This window comes from Tympanuchus pallidicinctus, unplaced genomic scaffold (assembly GCF_026119805.1).
Source record: "Tympanuchus pallidicinctus isolate F22 unplaced genomic scaffold, pur_lepc_1.0 scaffold14, whole genome shotgun sequence".
Taxonomy (NCBI): domain Eukaryota; kingdom Metazoa; phylum Chordata; class Aves; order Galliformes; family Phasianidae; genus Tympanuchus; species Tympanuchus pallidicinctus.
Genome location: NW_026294659.1, coordinates 14,740,642 through 14,760,306, shown reverse-complemented (window position 1 = coordinate 14,760,306; position 19,665 = coordinate 14,740,642). Strand labels below are relative to the sequence as shown.

General features: G+C 38.8%; 2 protein-coding genes across 4 annotated transcripts in view; one reads left to right on the top strand and one right to left on the bottom strand.

The window, feature by feature from the left end:
- HLCS (holocarboxylase synthetase) overlaps positions 1 to 1,652 on the bottom strand; it is a 115,607-nt gene extending 113,955 nt beyond the window's left edge. The window contains exon 1 of one of the 2 annotated variants that reach the window (XM_052673802.1): positions 1,394 to 1,652. In XM_052673802.1, coding sequence (XP_052529762.1) covers positions 1,394 to 1,624 — 231 coding nt within the window. In that variant the 5' untranslated portion in view covers positions 1,625 to 1,652. The remainder of the gene's footprint in view (positions 1 to 1,393) is intronic. The other variant, XM_052673803.1, reaches the window with a different exon arrangement.
- Positions 1,653 to 8,585: 6,933 nt separating this feature from the next.
- Positions 8,586 to 13,947, top strand: RIPPLY3 (ripply transcriptional repressor 3). 2 transcript variants are annotated; one of them, XM_052673844.1, is made up of 4 exons: positions 8,586 to 8,784; positions 9,795 to 9,864; positions 12,327 to 12,394; positions 13,583 to 13,947. In XM_052673844.1, exons 1-4 carry the CDS (start codon positions 8,675 to 8,677, stop codon positions 13,728 to 13,730), a joined length of 396 nt encoding a protein of 131 aa, XP_052529804.1. In that variant the 5' UTR covers positions 8,586 to 8,674; the 3' UTR covers positions 13,731 to 13,947. The 2 variants fall into 2 exon arrangements, with proteins under 2 accessions (XP_052529804.1, XP_052529805.1); XM_052673845.1 differs by lacking the exon at positions 8,586 to 8,784 and adding an exon at positions 8,791 to 9,006.
- Positions 13,948 to 19,665: the final 5,718 nt, after the last annotated feature.

Here is a 19,665-nt window from a genome sequence, read left to right as displayed (position 1 = left end):
TGCACAGGCAATCCAGCAAATACAGCTCATAACTTCCAAAGCACTTAAGAGACAAATACACTATGAATAAGAGCATTGACTTTATGTCAAACATCAAGCCAAAATGCAATTCCTTTGAGATTTTCCTAACTTGCACAAACAGAAACTGACAAGCTTATGAAGTCAGTCTGCATTTAGAGCGTAGCAGACAAAAAGAAATGTGCTTAGTATGCAAGGACTGGGAGAAGCTGTATTAGACATGAGCAGAAGTGGAGCAAAGCATGGACTTGTTGAAATATGATTTCATATTTCACATTTACACAGAACTTTCCACTGCTTACACAGAACTCTGCTCTTTATGTTCATTACAGCACAGGACTCTGCCATTTACATAGAACTTCTCTGAAGACATGGAAAAAAATACTTGATTTTGTTTTCAAGGACTTAACAACTGCTTAACTGCCCTGTGAGAGATGCTGCCACCATCTCTTCTAAGTATGAAATAGTTCAACCATTGGATTGCAAGAAACTCCTTTTGAATCCATTCCATTTGCACCTTTGCTTGCACTGCACTGAAACCAGCCTTACAGAGCACTTAACTTCATAGAATTATCTCGAGTTGGAATGAAGCCACAAGGGTCATTAAGTGCAACTCTAGGCTCTGCACAGGGCCATCCCAAAATCAGCTTTCCTGCCTCTGGAAAAGCCTTTGCCAACAACACGTATCATAAATATACAGTGGTTGGCGATCCTGTCCGTGGCAGGGGGGTTGAAACTAGATGATCATCGTGGTCCTTTTCAAGCCCTAGTGTTTCTATGATTTCTGTAATACTCATTTATGTAAAATGTGTAATAACTGAAATAACTTTCACAAACACATGAACAATTCTGAAACTCGGGGGGGGAGGGGAAACGGGGGGGGAAACGGGGAGGGGGGGGGGGAAAACGGGGGGCAGGGGACACGAGCAAGATGATACCTGCCCTCAGCCTTCCTGAGGCATTTAGTTACAGATAATCCCAATCTTAATTCAAATAAATCAGGTGACCCGTCGGGACGAGCGGTGCCCAAGGAGTTCCATTTCTGAGCCTGCAAGGCTGACAGCAAGCTTGCCGTATCCTAAAGTAAAACTGAAACTAAGCGGAACTCCTCCAGGTACTGCGTGCTTCTCTTCCACCGCTGCCCATCTGTACCAACGCGATGGCGTTTTTCGCATCGCGTTTTCCTCACCCGAGGTAACGTTCTGAGTCCAGAGAAGCAGGCAGTTTTCCATAATAAAAGCCGTACCGGCGAGGCTCGGCCACTGACGGGCGAGGACAGCGCGGCACAGCCAGGGGAGCGGACGCTCGCTCCTCCTTCGGGATCGCGGTAACGGAGGAGGCCGCCGTCCCTCGTTTCTCCCTCCCTCGCACGTACCTGCGTCTCGTCCGTGAAGAAGACTTTGTTTCCTATCCTGAGGCAGACTCGCTCTTCGGGCGGTGCCGGCCTGAGCGGAGGATGAGCCGGAGGCGCCGCAGGGCCGGCGGAGCAGCAGAAGGTGAAGGAGCAACGGGAGCGGTGGAGGCGGCGCACGGTGCGGCGGATGAGCGCGGCCGAGCAAGGCCCCCAGCGCGCCCATAGGTAGAGGTAGCAGAGCGTGATCAGCATGGCGGGCGTCGCCCCGCCTCCACCGGCTGGCGAGCGCCTAGCGGAGCCTCCGCCCCGCCTCCCGCCCCGCCCTCCTACCGCCTTGCTCTCCCCCCGAGCCGCGTCCGCCGGAGAGAAAGGGGCGAACCGGCTGGGCGAGCCGTCGGCCGATCTGATTGGTTGCCATAGACCACTATGATTGGTTGCCGGCGGCGGGAGGAGGTGATCGAGGCTATAGCGGTCTGTCCTCGCGGCCGGCTGAGGCGCTTCGCGGTCTGTTAGCGCGTGCTGTTGGGTGGGAGCGGTGTTTGATGCCACGGAGTATGCGAGATTGTGCTTAGAACAACATGGCAAGGAAAAAAAAATCAATAATAAAAAAAAAAAGGTTATCCTTGAGGTCTCTTCTGACCCCAGCCACCATGTGATTCACAGAGTCACAGAATGGCCAGGGTTGGAAGGGATCTCAAGGATCATGAATCTCCAACTCCCCTGCCACATGCAGGGACCCCATTTAATACTAGACCAGGCTGCCCAGGGCCCCATCCAACCTGGCCTTGAACCTGGCCTATAGGGACGGGGCATCCACAGCCTCTCCGGGCAGCCTGTTCCAGCACCTCACTGCTCTCATAGTAAAGAACTAAAGATTCTGTGATTGTATGATTCTACTTAGCAGTGTAGCATTGCAGGTTATGAGCTCCGCTATGCAGCCCTGCATGTCTCATGTTCCTATCTGTGATAAGGCTGCAAATTGCAGGGACTAGGTTCGTGTTTCTGCTATACAAATCTGTTTATCCCATCAGCTGCATGGGATGGGTTGTACAAAAGTGTAGCTAGCAGATCAGCCAAGTGTAAGCATCTGTTACTTTTTTTTCCAATACAGAAGCAAGGAATTATTCTCAGTTTCCTCAGAAATGACTCCACTTTGCCACCTAAGCTAATTTCAGAGCCTTCTGCACCTACTGGGAGCAGCATCTCCCATTCACAAACACAGCAGGTGGAGTGATGGACCTCAGGTCCCATCTGTGCAACAGGACAGCCACCAAAGAGTACAGCAGCAACAAGATGACACACTTGTTTTCATTTGATTTGACCATATCACCAAATGAGAAACATGAAATCACTACCCCGAGGGGCCTGTTGTTGAACTGATGAAGAAGAGTGTGCTGGGGAGTAAAATGATACCATGCGCATGTGCCATGTGCTACAGACACAGCTTGCCACTACACAGGAAGCCAAAACAACTTACACAAGGTATCTGCTGCTCCTCTGGCACAGGCGTGAAAGTTATTGAGATGGTGAATTTTGTAGGGGGAAAAATGTATGAGGAGCGGCTGAGGCCCCTCGCTGTGCTCAGCGCAGAGCAGAGGAGCTGAGGGGAGGCCTGATGGCGGCTGCAGCTCCTCACAGGGAGCGGAGGGGCAGCGCTGAGCTCTGCTCTGTGTGACAGCGACAGGGCCCGAGGGAACGGCATGGAGCTGCGTCAGGGGAGGGCAGCTGGGGGTTAGGGAAAGGGGCTGCACCACAGGGCGGTGGGCATGGCACTTGCCAGAGTTAAAGAAGTGTCTGGACAACGCTCTGAGACATATTATGTGATTTTTGTGTGCTGATATTTGGAGTGAGGATTTGGAGTCACTTATCCTTATAAGTTCCTTCCAACTCAGGATGTTCTGTGATTCCATGATCAGCTTGATACCAGTGGGTATTCGGTGCATGAGTAAAAAGGGAGAGGGGAAAAAGAGAAGAAAATGTAAAAAGGCTAATAGAAATAATGGCACCAATGTGAATGCGCCTGGATGATACGTAACAAGCATTTCCTTAACAGAACACGAAGCTACATTCTTTTTTACTATTCTGAACTCAAGGCCTGGTATGCACTCAAATTTACTAAAATAGCTATTCTAAAACCACAGTGTTCTAAAAGGGTCACTATCAACATCACAGTGGCATTTTTGATAAACAAGGAACACACTGGACCTGTGCATGTTGGCATGGGAGAAAAAAAAAATAAATTAAAAACACCATGAGAACTATAGCACCATGACAACCTTCTTCTTTTTTTAAATCTGCACGCATAGTGAAAGCTTATCCAAAATAGCAGGAATCTCTGACATAATTTTTATTTCCACAGAGCATGCCTGAAACGGTTAACAGTTTCAGTTGAATGATCAAACAATTTTAACAGCTCCCTCCTTTCATTTCAAGCCGAAAAAGTATCAGTGTGGTGGCTCTGCTGCTATATTCCCTGTATATATTCCATAGACAGGGCAAGAAAGTCTCTAGTAGTCACAATTTCCCATTATACACTGTTTCTTTATGTGGCTTTATCTCACAGGGGAAGTCAAAATACTTAGACAGGCACATCAAAAGAAGGAAAACAAGCAAAGTATACACAGCCTCAAAAGAAAGCTCTTAGCCTTGGAATTCACTTTCTCTGTAATAGTTCTCTAGTACCCACATTGCTGACCTTCAGAGCACACTGCAAAACACAACTGTTTATATAACCTTTGCACGATGAGCAACATACTTCATTTAATCCCGCTGTATTCAATGACAGCACTGAATATGATCAACTAGATTTTTATTTATTTCTCTGTTTGTTTGGGATCCTTTGCTCAGGAAAAGTTCATGAGTGCATGAGAAAATTGAGTAAAAATTTTGTTATGCAAGGGAACCTAAAGCAGAGAAATATACATGCAGTCACTATTTTAAGACAGTGAAATGTTGGAATATTCTCAGTGAGAATAATTTGAAGCCATAAAGTTGCTGTAGGTATTCAGATTTTGATCATAGTGTAGCTTAGACTTAATCATGAAAAGCTCTGGTTAAAATGTTAAGTATTTTATATTGGGAAACATTTTTGTATTGTTATGAAATCAAGGCCATGAACATACTAGGATATTTACTAAAATAGATATCCTAAAATAAGCATGTCAGTTTCCCCATAAAGGAGAGTGGAAGGAAACCTTGAAAAGGAACAGTGCGTAATATTAGCTCTCAGACTTAACACTTGCCTTTTTTTTCCACACAGAATTGCAGAATGGCCCAGGTTGGAAGGGACCTCAAGGATCATGAATCTCCAACTTCTCTGCCACATGCAGGGACCCCATTTAATACTAAACCAGGCTGCCCAGGGCCCCATCCAACCTGGCCTTGAACACCTCCAAGGATGTGGCATCCACAACCTCTCTGGGCAGCCTGTGCCAGCACCTCACCGCTCTTATAGTAAAGAACTTCCCCCTGACATCTAATCTAAATCTTCCCTTCCTTGACTTATAACCATTTACCCTTGTCCTGCTGTTATCTACCCTTTCACTGAGCACAGTTCACAGAAAGATGTTGCAAGATGTAGAAATCAGACACACAGAGATGTGAAATGGTTTACAAAGAAAATGAGGTAAATTCTGAATAAAGGGAATAAGCTAAATTTCTAATTTCTGCCTGCAGATAGGGAGGAAATAACCCCTTCCAAATGGGACAGAAAGACCAGCTTCAGTCTGGAGGGGTTAAATCCATCTAGGCTCTCCCATATGACTCAGAACAGGAAGCCTGCACTGCCATGGAACATAAAATGTTAAGAAGCCTTCCCCACCCCCCACCCCCCCACTTTAAATTGAGTATTATGAAAATAGCTCTGATGTGCTTCATGAATGACTTTCAATTCATTTCTGAGGAGCTTTGTATGCTATTAATGGCTCCAAATGTTTTTATGATATGTTTAACACCAGCTAATATATAAATCTGTAAATGCTGTCGAGTTATCCTGACTCCTGTCTGTTGCAATTCATTCTGCATATTATTTGTTCTTGCAAATGCATATGTGCTTTCATTTAAAAAAAAAATATAATAACTGAGTAAAACGAGTTTCCCACAAAAACACAAAATAATTATCTTATGGTCCATTTCTCTCTTGATATGCTGTCCCAAATTCCTTTAAAATCAGATCAAATCTGCCAAAGTTACTCTCAGTAAGTATTAGAAGTGTGAAAATAATCCCTGCTTCTGGGAAAAAGAGATAAATAACAGTATCAGTATTTTCTTTCCTTTGCCAAATACAGCTCCTCGAATTGAAATTAAGTATATTTCAAGACACAGTTGTTCCTTTCAGTACCTAAAGGAGGCCTACAGGAAATCTAGAGAGAGATTTTATAAGGCAGTGCAGTGATAGGGCTTAAGCTGGAGGGGAGCCCAAAGCCCATCCACCCCAACCCCTGCCATGGGCAGGGCTGCCCCCCACCAACTCTGCTGCCCAGGGCCCCATCCAACCTGGCCTTGAGCGCCTCCAGCGATGGGGCACCACAGCTTCTCTGGGCAGCTGTGCCAGCGCCTCACTGCCTGCTGGGGAAAGAATTTCCTCCTAACATCTAACTTAAATTTCCCCCTTTTAGTTTAAAGCCATTCCTCCTTGTCCTACCACTATCAGACCATGTAAAAAGTCAGTCTCCCTCCTGTTTATAAGCTCCCTTCAAGGGTTGGGAAGGCCGCAATGAGATCTCCCCGCGTCCTCCAGACAAAACAAGCCCAGCTCCCTCAACCTGTCTTCAAAGGAGAGGTGCACCAGCCCTCTGTTCATCTTTGTGCCCTCCTCTGGATCTGCTCCAACAGCTCCCCATCCTTCTTGTGTGGGGGGTCCCAGTCTAGACGCAGTACTCCCGATGGGGCCTCATGAGCAGAGGGGGTCAATCACCTCCCTCTCCCTTCTGCCCACCCCTCTTTTGGTGTAGACCAGGATACTGTTGGCTTTCTGAGCAGCTCACTCTGCTGGCTCATGTCCAGCTTTTTGTCCAGCAAATCTCCAGCAAAATATTAATTTATATTTTTCTACAATGTTACCAAGAGTTACATTAGTTTATATTACAGTTTCATTAACAAAAGCTTTTTTTTTTTTTTTTTTTTAATTTGTAGCAGACTTGGTCTTGCAGGGCTTTACCAACAGATTTGTTTGATAACTTTGTTTATTATAGAGAGCTGTATTTTAGTAGCTCAGGCTCCAGTTCTGCGCTAATAGCCTTGTTGGCAGCTTCTGTCTAGAACTCGAAATCAATTATCCTCACATGTGGATCTGATTGCAAGATTGGGACTGTAAGCATCAGTTGTGTAGTGAACACTTCCTTTTTGACTATCAAGCTAAATTTGATCTGAACAAAACTAAGCTGATGCAATTATATATGTGTATTTAATACAGTAATTTAGCAAGATAGTCAGTTATAATTTAGGTTACTTACAAAGTTCGCCATTTTTTTCTTAGTAACCATGTTACTGTTTAACATACAATTTGTTATTTGAACATTACTCACCACATTGTTCATTCCAATAATTGTACCGATTTTGATACATAAATGTTAAAACTTATAAAGATTATACATATGTTTTCTTCTTTGCGTCTTTTTTTACTTAGTTATAGATTTACAAATTCTACAAAGCATTTAAACACAGGACAGAGTAGGTGTTGACTGAGAATTTTCTAATCCATATTTTCAGTGCTTTCCACAAGGGAGTTTAAGGGATTTGATCTTTGAGTTTAAACTGTATCTAGTAGTCACAGCAGGAATGGCTGTTACAAAAGTGCAGAAAATTAATGCAAAAGTTGGAGTTCAATAAATCAAATTACAGAAAATGTTACTCAAGGCTACTTCAAAAACAAAAGTACAACTGCAATGCTATTATTTTTATCAGTCAAGTAGCTAATAACAACTGTACAACTTGCATCAATGTAAGAAAATTAGCCTTTCAAATATGACTTAATCTCTTCCCTGATGGACAAAGGATATTTAATTAGAAGCAGAAATCCCATGTGCCAAGTTATGCCTTCTAATACAGAACCATTTCAGTGGAAAATGAAGTCTTTCAAGAAAGCATATCCAGTGGTCCTCATTTGTGAGTCCTGCCCTTTCACATTGACTGAACATTGCTACTCTCAGATGTATCAGAGCTTGAGAAAGGGCCATGAAGGCTTATGTAATAAGAACCTGTCTCCTACAAAGAATTTTAAGTGTCCACACAAAATGACCATTTTGATGGCTTCTCCAGCTCAGTCAGCTAGAAGGGACCTAATTTGTATCAAATAATCAATGGATATTCCATGTTCAGTAAACAAAATCATTTTTCTCAGTCTGGGAAGAAAGTTGACAGCATAAAGCAATTATACTTGGTAGATCAATCTGTTCTTTTTGTTGCCAATGTGTAAGCAGCACCACAGGAAAAATAATTCAGCAAAAGGTTCTTACAATCCACTTGCATCTCTGCAGTAGTTGCAAAATAAAGAAAACAAATGAACTGTTGCAATGAACCTTAACAATGAGAACAGATAATTTTACATATCAAGTAATAAATTGCTCTTGTACAATACAATGGGTAACTAGTAATTTTCAATACAAATGAAAACACTGGGAAGAAAGCTTGGACTAAGACAGTTTGTGCTCAGCCTTTGTAGATTTAAAGCATATTGCATATTGTGAAATAAAACTTGCCTCAAAGAAATGGTATTCATAACCCTTATTTCTTGATAGATGAAGTAACCTTTCTTGGCATAAAATTTCTTCTCCTTCCATCAAATAGCAAACAAATTAAAGAACTATCCCCAGAGTCTGAGGCAGGCACTAGGCCTGTCCTCTCATCATCACTGATTTTTGGTATCTTTTTGTGTTTTATAGTTAAAAGATGGAAAAGATTTCATTCACTGTAACGTTCACTCTGTGATTAAAATTCTCTTCAAGTCTCCATTACACTTCTTTAAGACTGGATTCTGATGCATTTTCCCAAGTCATACAAGGAGTATAAAATGGCAACAGAAAGATAAAGGACACAATATTCAATGTGATTTGCTATCTTAAGTTTAATAGTCTGTTTCTCTATAATTGCTCTCACCAGGAGTCTGACCACATGAGAACAACATCTTTGAACTATCTGGAGGAGTCAAAAGAACACTCATTAAGGATGTTTCTTTCCTTTTACCTGAGGCCATGTTTGTTTTAGGTAAGTATGCTTTGGGAGTTAAGATAAAGGAGGGGCTGAGAGGCCAAGACAAGCAGCCAGTCTGCCACAGAAACAGCAGGCTTTAGATCATCAAAAACCATGGAGGGTGCAGCTGTAGATTTCTTGCTCCAGGCTACAGTGGATCACATCTGTCAGTGCTCCAGAGATGCCCAGCAACACTCACTCAATCCAAGAGAGCAGCCAGAGAGGTAAGACAGAGACAGGCAGACTCCTGACTCCTTCCAAACTCCAGAATTACTGAAAAAAATAGGATTTCCTTAAAAAAGGAAACCACTTTAAGGAGAGAAGTCTCTAAGCGTAGCTATTCCCTTTAAAATAGACTGCCAGCTATATCATAGATATCAGTAAATGGATTCCACCAGAAAGAACATGAATATGGTCACTTTAAAGACTGCTAAGAAGCTCAGACTGTAAGTACCATTTGAATGCAGTAATTCTACATTTGTGCAGAAAATGAAACACAATTTTTAACTTTAGAAACAGCAGGCAAAAAAAGTTTAACTTTTTTTAACTTTTTAAACTTTTTTTTAACTTTTAATTTGGGACTGATATTTTGTTTTTCTGATATTTTATCCTTTTCAGTCAAATATTTCAGAATATATTTCTAAACAAAAGCAAATGAATAATAAGCTTGCAATAACTGTTCTTTTTTTTTTTTTTTTTAAACTTATTTAGCTTTTGCATCTGATATAACTTTTCAATTTCCCCTATTAAAAAAAATGGTAATTAGATCCAATCTCTCATGATACTTTAACGATGTCTAATCAATAAATCATCAGGCACTCAGTGATCATAAGTAACCACTAATTAGACATAGCGCCAAAGATGAAGAGTTACTTTTCATTTTGCAGCAGTGGTACATAAACAGAAAATACTTCTGTGAAATTTTAGTAGGAAATATTACCATAGTTATAAATGTACAAGTGATTATCTGGTTTGTTTAATGAGATCATATACAGGAGACAGACCAATATTGCCATAGAAATCAGACTCATCATATCAAAACAAGTCTTTTGCAACTTGGGATATATCTATTTTGTGATCAAAACGTGTTGAGGAAAAAAAAAAGTCATGTTGCTTTTTTTTTTTTTTCAAAAGACTTCAGCAGACACTAACAAAAGAACTATTTTATGGGTACTCTATGGATATTACCACAGAGAATTAATTGTGGGAACGCTATTTTATCTTAATCTTTCAGCAGCCCCGTTTTATGGAGGCCCTGGATGCCCACAGCCAGGGATGGTGAAATGACAGAGAATCAACAAATGGTGAGATTAAATTCTGGAGAAAATAATCCTTATCGAAAACAGGTGCAGAAATGAAAGCTATCTGAACACAGCAAGCGAGGCTCGGTCTTTTAATCATTTCCTTTTTCAATTTCAAAGTACTTTCTTCAGCACTGACAAATGTTTCCAATTATGATGCTCCACGCATGGCAATGTGTAAAAGTATCTCTAATTTTGTACCACATTTAGAATCATTAGCTGCAGAAAACACTGCTTACTAAGACAGTTTAACATCAGTTTTTATTTCTTTACAAAAATAAGAATATTCTCTGTTTGAAATTTCCACACTTAATTCATATGTGAGATTTTGTACAGGGGAGAAAAAATTTTGAGTGAAAATGATTTTGAGGTGAAATTTAAAAAATATATCTTCAGGTGCACAGTTGTATTGATTGATTTTTTCTTTTGAGGGGGATGTTGCTATAGCTAAAGCAGATAGAAAATCAACAGAAAAATCAATTTAAAAGCTCTTATTGGCAAACTCCAACTCCGAAAGGCCCACCAATTAATAACTACATTTACTTATTCATTTAGGAAGATTTATTAGTTAAGAAGATAAAACTGAAGAGAAATATAAGCACATTCAACATAGGTCCCAATACTGCAAACTTAAAAAAAAAAAAAAAGTATTGAAATGGTGCTTTAGTGCTTAGTTTTGAGCACACTAATGAGTTTTTGCAGCATCAGATTCACAGCTACATCTTCAACTTTTTTTTTTCCCAAAGGATCAGCAGGTTAGGACAACAACTTTCCTTGGCATAAATCTTAAAATGTTCACAGTTTCTAACACATTCTAATACATGTAATGCCTTTTTTATCGTGTACTTTTTGTCTCCTGAAGGTGGAGGCTATAGCCGTACAGATCTGCTGGAGTGCCATGCTCCTGGCAGGCACCGTGGGGAAAACCTGTGGAACAACATCATTCCCAGAAGCATCTGTAAATTTGCTAAGGATGAGAGTTGTCCTATTATCACAGGAGATGCTCAGTAATGCATAGGTACATCCCACAGCTGTGGAAAACAACAGGCATCTTCTTCAGCAAATTACTGAGGTTTCTGACTGAATCAGATTTGCGATTAATTGGCGCTATAGGATGATGTATTTCAACCTGAAAAGTATATGCTTACAATGTATTTAGTAAATATCAATTAATGCATATATTATTTTTAAAAATATGTGTTCTGAACAGAAAATGGCAGAAAAACGGGTCAATAAAGGTAAAAAGACTATTTTAATTTTAACATAGGTATGAAAGGAGAAAAATTGCATGTGGTGTTTATTATTTAACATAGATATTATGATGACACTACAATTTTCAGCCAGATCAGGAGTCCATTTTATCAGGTGCTGTGGAAAAAAAGTAAATGAGCCTCTGCTTAAAAACCAACATCAGCCTAACAGGCTTGAGAGGAAAACATGTTGGCTACAAGACAGGCAGACATGGGAGAAAAGGGCGACATGAAAGGTACAGAGGGAATTCTTTACGATCCCTTGCATGATCTGTAACCAAAGGGTTTTTTGGAGCCCATCAAAATATTCATTTGGAAACCTACTTCCTCAGAAAAACGAATGAATTGTTCTGACAGTGGCATAAGTCATCTTTGTTTTTCCTTCTTTTCACTAGCAGTTCTACCACAACAGGATAAAATTTTACTATTTATGCAAAGTTAAGTTTATGCTAACAGTAATAGATGTCTTATCTAAGATATAGTAGAGAACGCATGTTCACAAGACCAAGTTATAGGAATCAGTGACTTTGGGAGATGCTTTCAGGTTTGCAGTCTTAATAGGATTTGGTAATGTTAACATTTGCAGGCTCTTACTATTATTGTGAACTTATTTTGAAAGAAATTAGTATTTGCCAAATTTTGTATTGAAATTTAAAATTCATTTTTGCTGCCTAGTTTGTTCTATCAAAAATGCTTGCTTTTAAAATCAGTAAATAGAAATGCCAGATACCAGTTGTCTCTTGACTTAATTGTTTGGACTCTTAATGCACTCATGGGATCTCTGATTACAACTGAGCTTGCTTAGACTTGAACATTCCATCTGCAATCTGCTGGCTAGTATAGATACAGGTGTACTTTATAACACCTTAAACCCCCCAGTCTCTTAAACTGACTGAAAATCCTTTCAATCACTGAAGTTCTATTTGGTGGCATTACTAGACCACCAATCTAAAAACAGATATTCTATACAACCTTAAGCAGAATGTACAATACTTCATAGCTTTATGGTTCATACAATATACAAGTTGAAACTGTTTGTTAAATGCACAGCTATGGGCAGCGTACAGGCACAAATAATACCTGGACAACGGAATAAAAAAACTCAGAATATCAAAGAAAGGAACATAGTCACATAATTTTACAGTTGTTTGTAGAAGAAAAGAGTGAAATCTTCATTTTTAACCTATTCTATATCATAAGCGTGTCTCTTCACAGTCACAACCAGATGGTCAGCTAACAAATTTTAGATCAAAAGGAGCCCTGGGGTTTCAACATCCAGTGAGGTGAGTTAAATACCATCACTCAATTCAGGGAAGAAAACATGCTGAAAGAAAATATTTCTTCTAGGGAAAAGTATTACTTTGTCTCTGGAGTGTCTTTTTGTCACGGTGCATTTTAACAACTCACCAAAACTTTCCACAAGGAAAAATGCCCAGGCTGAACAGAACATGAAAGAATGCTCCAGTAATGAAAATGAGAAAAAAGTCACCTTAAAAAAACATCCTAATTAATCTAATTTGTATCTCCATATAATATACAATAATACAATAATAATATATAATATCTTACATGTTATTCCAAATTTACAAATGCCAGATAGTGAACATGAACAGATACTAATGCCATGTGATTTGTTACACATATTTGTCTTGAGTCTGCTGAAATTTGTTCTTTAATAAAAATTGAATTCCAGGTAATCTTTTCCTCTATTTCCTATTCTTGGAGGAATTACAAGTCTTTCCACTCCCATTTAAATTCTGTATGGTTTAATGATACAGAAATTCCTGATGTGAACTTGTAATTACAGGAGGAAAATTAATGGAAAATCCCTCTTTATTACAAGCAAATTTTAAGTTAGTTGAAAACTGGCATAAGTGGAACGAAGAAATAGATGTGTACACATATGCATGCAAAACTCATGAACATATGTAAAAAGACCAAACAAAATTTTGCTTTAGTGGAAAAACAGGTGAAAACCTGAAGTGTAAATTAATACTCATTCAAGATTAAAAAAAAAAAAAAGTAATTCTGAAATAAATCTCTTCCAGCTGAAGACACTAAAAAAAAACTAAGATCAACCTCTGTGCAGGAGGCAACCCACCCCAATCTTAATGTGGTGTCTTAATCTTAATTCCAGAATCACACAACGTTCTTCAACCTTCTTGCAGTCCCACAGGACACGTCCATGTACTGTGCTAAAACAAAACAAAAAATCTCAAGCACACATCACCGCCCTGTCAACACTTCATCATGGAGGGAGCTTAGATAAATATATTTCAAAATATGCACAAAGCAACTGAGGTAATTTGATGTTAATAGTACATTTTAGTCAGCAACTCTTATTTTAAAGGAGAAGGAGCCCCAGGATTTTTCTGCCTTCAGAGAAAGAAAAAAAATAGATTTTACCTAGCCAAGCTAGGTAAGCTGTCTCATGATTTTAATTTTTCTCTTTCAATGTGCTTTCTTATCAGACTTTATTTGCCTAAATCCAAATGCCAAAAGTTTCTTAATAACATTGGAGAGAAGGTTCTGGCTAACTTTCCAGTACAAGCGACAATTCACTTCTACAATGATGACACTGACTCTGAAGAAGATGAGGAAGAAACCAGTTCCGCCTAGTAACTAAAAATTACTAGCCTTTCCAAATACATAATTAAAAAATTAAGAAAGGAATTAAAAGGAACTGTCAAGAATGTCTGTACAAACATCTGACTGAAGAAAGAAGCACATCAAAGCTCATATGAAGACTATTTATAGCTAACTAAATAAGAAGAATGAGTCAGTGCAACTGGAAACAGAGGAAATCCTTTTGTGTTTCAAAAGACTTTTAAATAAAAATCTGAAACTTTACTAAAAGATCATAATGTTCTCAATTGTGTTGGTTTAAACAACAGTTGGATTAAGAACATGAAGAACACTGCATTTAGTTACTTTCTTTTACATGCAGCATGAAAATAGGACTGGTTGTGGGGCAAAATAATGTAATACAAAGCTCCAAAATAAACCAAAGGCTTTGAACCACGATGTTTCTAAGAATTTAAGTGAGAAGTGATTTCAAATGCAAAGAATATTTCATATCATTTCTGCAGAGCACATTTATTCTGATTTGAACGCTGTATGCCAGACTAACCTAATTCATTTCAACTTCCCTGTCAGGACAATATGACAGTCTTGTGATGTCTCCTGTTTTTCTCAGACTTTCCCACTCTAATAGAGAAGTCCTTTCTATCAGTCAGAAAAGTCAGTTAATGGCACATTAAAACATGTGTTATGTATGGTTGTTTTGGTCTTATTTGTTACAACATTGAAAACATATTTCTACAGTCTACTGTGCCTGTGTCTATGATTTTGATACAACTGACTTAGTGTAGATTCCTATCTGGTGTGTATCTCACTATTTTGACATTTCTTTTACACTGATATTCAGAAAAACTTAAATTACTAATTTTCAAAAGCATCATTGCTGTAATTAACAATGTCAATGTATCTGTTCCTACACAGTTAAACCATTAGGAAAGAAATAAGAGTTTGTTATGACCTGTTTTGTTTAAGCTTTTTTTTTTTGCATAAATAGTATGTGTGCTCAGGGAGTCAGCCATTGCTTGCGTTGCTATGCCAGGATTTTTTTACATAGCGCAAGGAGTTTGGCCACAATATGCTTCAGAATTATCTCTAACTAAAACTGTGATACTTTTCCCAGAGAAAAGGCAAAAGCAGCATCCAAGGTTCTTGACCTGTACTACTGTTGGTGGTGTAGATAAGGCCAGATGATTATAAGCTTGTCAGATATTCCTCTTCGTAGAATAAACTGTCAAACAAAGCTGGAGTATTATAAATTGTAAGTCTAGCAATGATTCCAAATGAGCCATCACATTAGAATGGAAGATCTTTTGCTTTTTCAGAAATTCCATTTACAAACTAGGGAGTGGATCTATTAATAAAATTTACACAGGGAGACAGTAACTTCTAATATACATAATTACAATAACTAGATTAATTTGTAAATCCCAATATGACAAATGAAAATTCAGCTTTTTGACACTTCACTCGTTCATCATCTCCAATATATTCCCTCCCCAGCAAATGGAATTGCCACATAGACATTCTAAAGGTCATAGAGATCATAAGATTATGTATGGTCCAGTTTCAACGTCGTAGGCTTGTAGCTCATTTAAGCAGAAGAACATCCAAGATCACTTAGCAGATCAATTACAATGACATACTTCCAATGCTAGCCAAATTATTATACATTGAGCCTCAACTTCTTCCTTGCCAGTTCTTATTCTCAGTTGAGTTCAGTCACAACATCTGATGTTTCTGCCCTCACTGTCTGAGTCCTGAGCACTTCTTACCTTTTAAGACACTTCTGTGTGCATCCATGCTGTTGTTTTTCTCTCACACAAACCAGTATTGCTGAAGTGCTCAGAACTCCACTATTGTTTACTGGAATCTAGAGGGATGTGCTGAGTGTTCTATCTGCCTCCATTTTGAAAATGGTTCAGTAGCTAGGTAGTTATCTCACATCTCCACACTGAGCAGTGCTCCCTAACGAACACATTACACTGAAGAGCTATTTGCATTACACAGATGATGTCACCAACTAAGGACTCATAATGTAAATTAACAATCTAACAGAAACATTCTGCAGGTTCTTCCTTACTGATTCTTAAAATTCTGTGAGGCCATGCTGCCTGTTACTTTGCCCTACACAGTTTCTCTGTCTGCCCTGTCTGCCCAACAGTGGACTATATCCATCTGGCAAGATTAGTACATACTTGGAGGCACAGTCATCCAGCAAGAGCAGGTGTTTAGATTGTTGCAGGATAGGAACGAGGATCTAATATCTGTAGGTCTCAAAGACATAAACAGAAGGCAGTCTCAGTTGTAAACAAGATTAGTCTTCCTACATTAAGAAGTTTTGAGTCAGAAAGATTTGCATCAACAGGAGGGACTACATGCTACTGGTAACCCACACTGAAGTTATCATGTTTTCAAAGAGACAGAGCTTTTGAAGATCTGTATGTGAAGCTGATACCCTATTCTCAGTATTAGCCTATCCTCCTCAAGACACTCATTTCTTTTCTGTGGAACTCTGTGATCCTGCCCTGCACCTCACCAGCTGGCAGCCAACCAGCTTACACTGGGCTGTAAAAAAGCATCCTGGACAACAAACAAGCAGTATGCCAGAACATAATGATTTTTGGTTGGAGAAGATGTTGAGAAAATGAGAGCATTGTTTTCAATGCATTACTTTTCAGGAGTGTTGACACAGAACCTTTGACAAAGAAAAAAGATAACAAGAATGTGGACTATGCAAACAACACAGCAGATCAGAACTTTTCAACCTGGGAGATGTGACTGAGTATACAAATCTAGTTCTGGCTACCTGAGAGGTTTGCAGATAGCAGAGAATGACTGGCCATCAGATGAAAATAGTGAACAGTGAGTGTAAAAAGAGAGGATGTTAACTAAATTTGCTTTTGGTCTCACATGCAGCATTCTCAAATGAGCCACATCCTTGCCCATCTGATGTAGGTGTAGTTTCAGTGACACAAGCAACTGCTGTTGCAAATTCATACCTTTGAAACAAACAAAAACATAACTGACAACTTTAAAGAAATGTGTTCCTCAGAAGAGTAGAACAAACCTTGCTATTAGGAAAATGCAACTGGATGACAGATAACCATCTTACCAAAGGTAGATGGAAATACTAAAATAAATCACCTTACACATATGCAGCAGTCTGACAGCATTATATCAGCAGGCACTAATTCAGTTTCTCAGTACCACTCTGATTACATCCCATTTGCTTTCCCTTTTATCATCGAATTCCACTTTCAAATTCAGGTAACGCTACTGTACTATTTTCTTTACTAGTAATATTTAGCTACAGGTATTAGTGGAAGCCAAATTATATTATTCTTTTCCCCATCATGCCAGCAATTTATTTTTTTTTGTGTGTCAGGTAACTCTTCATCTCTTCATGTTACAATGTCAACATAAACTTATTTGCACACTTAAAATGTGCACTGTGATCTGTTACCTGTTTGGTAAAGACTAAATAAGGACTAAAAGTGAATCAATTATAGCAACCCCGCTGCTCAACTGCAGTTATCTTCCAGTTTTCAGTTCTAGTTTGTTACCTCATCTGCAGTTTGACCTTGCGAAGTTTTCAGTGACCTTAGAATCATCCATCAGTTCCAGGAAAAAGATAACAAAGCATCCCCAAATAATGACTTTATCATGAGCTTACTACTTCAAAGACAAGGCTAGCCATCTACTACCTTACAGATTAATTTGTTGGCTCTGAATCTTTGTTTCACGGAACTTCCGACAGTAGTTCCATAACTGTAATGTTTCCAGCAAATGCTACCTTTTGACTTCCACTGTTTGTTTAAAATTCAGAAAACTGGAAGTTGAATGCTGGACAGATATGTAGACAAGGTCTATGATTTTATTTCTACTGCATGTGTTCATGTGGAAAGTCAAAAAAGGTGTATTCACCAGACAGTCTTGAATCCTACCTCCAAACTCTTTTAAGACAAACTTGTGAGGGATACACATGTCTAGGAGGAGCATGTCCATTATATGATGTAATATTTTTTAAGGGTTATTTTTTTACACAGTAATAGCTATTTTTCTTTTCAGCCAAATTATCATGGAAGCTATTTTCTTTCTTTTTTTCCCTGAACTGTATTTGTGCTGAGAGAATAACATCATCAACAGCACTGAATTGCTACCTCTGAAATGAGGTAATCTTCACAACAGTTGTTTTTACGAGCTCTGGAGACAAAATCTGTCCCGAGCACTGGAACGCCTAACATTTAATGACACTCCACACAGTCATGATTTCTAAACTGGATCAGCTGCTTCTAAGTTCATAATTAAGTTCAGGCATCAAAACTGTGCAGAGTACAAACAAAATCTACTTTGGCAAAGTTTCTGTAAGGAAACTGTCTGAACAAGACGATTGTTTCCAAAACTACCTCCTCAGACTACAGTTCATTTCATGAATAGAGCGAGAAACATAAAAACAAAACAAAACAAAATAGAATTAAAAAAACCATTGGATTTATTTTACAACTGACTGGAAATGTAACAGCACATCAGCAACCAGAACATTTTGTTAAGTATTTTAGCCACTCAGACTCAAGCACCAAAGTAAAAGGTGCAGTATGGAAAGCGTGTTTATGTAGAAATTATTTATTTACTATTTTCTTTGTGAATCAGAAATACTATATCATTTACATCCATAAAAGAAAGTGAAGCCCATATAAACTGCCTGGTAAAGAAAATATTTTAAAGGATTTTTTTTTTTTAAAGTGTTTGAAAGGGCTTTTTGACTTAATTGCTGAGCCTCTCACAGTATCTGTAGGGGGGAGCTTCAGCACGGATTTGACATACTGGAGAAACGTTGCTCCGTATGAGGGCAAACATCTTAAAGTTTCTTACCAAACTGATTGATACATCAGGTGCAGCCAAGACAGTGGTTTGTTATACTTTTCTGGGCCAGAAAGGAGAAGCAGTGGAGAATAGGAAAAAAAGACAAATTCTGTTTAGGTCATCTTAATGTCACCTCCACCCTCCCATTTATCACAGGATGGTTTGTTCTACAGTCACGGTCGCTTCTCTTCGTGACGCTTGCCTCATTTAACTTACAGCAGCATCTTAAGGCCCACAATAAAGGAATGATAAAATGTACTACCTTACCCCACTCTCTTTCCTTGTGTACTTGCCTCCACTCATGAGATGGGATATTTCTCTCTGTTTCCTTTTCTTATTTCAGTCACTCTATCTGTAGCAACAATAAACAAACAAAACACTGTAACTGTGCTGTCTTTTCATATATTTTACTCTACATTTTTGTGCCTTTTCAAGGCTTTGCGCCTTTGAACTTCATAACTGAGCATTTTCCTCTTCCATTACTGCTGACTCAGATAAAGTGGAAAAATACTTCTGAAATGTGTTAAATGAAATGTGTTAAAAAAAATTCTGTGGCTACACAGAGAGTTTAGCTCTGCCACTTCATATGCATATATTAAGTATTCAGTATTCAGTACAGTGCAATGCAATAAAAGACCAAAATCCAAGATAAACGCATGGAAATTATTGAAAAGAAAGGCTATTCCCAATATTATTCAACGTTTTTCAACTTTAACACCATAAATGTTATGAGTGTTGTTACTACCCTTCCCTCTACAGCTTTATCATCATTACACAAGTATGGCAACCACAGCACTATTATTTTCTTTGGCTTTCAATCTTTTTGAGTTTGAAGCAGTCAACCTTTGTGATTTTTTTCATTACATATTTACATATACATACATTCTGGTACCATCTGAGGGGTACCTGTCTTATGAAATGAAGGTTATACAAGATGTGTAAATTCTCATCAGTCTCCAACACAATAAAAAAAGTAGAAAAAAAATGAGAAGTTGCATCTTTCTTTCTTTTTTTCTTTTCTTTTTTTTTGGTCAGAAAGGATAGAGCAATTGATCTGACTTGAAACATTACTACCGGTTGTGCTAGAAAAAGACGCCATCAAAAGTCATAA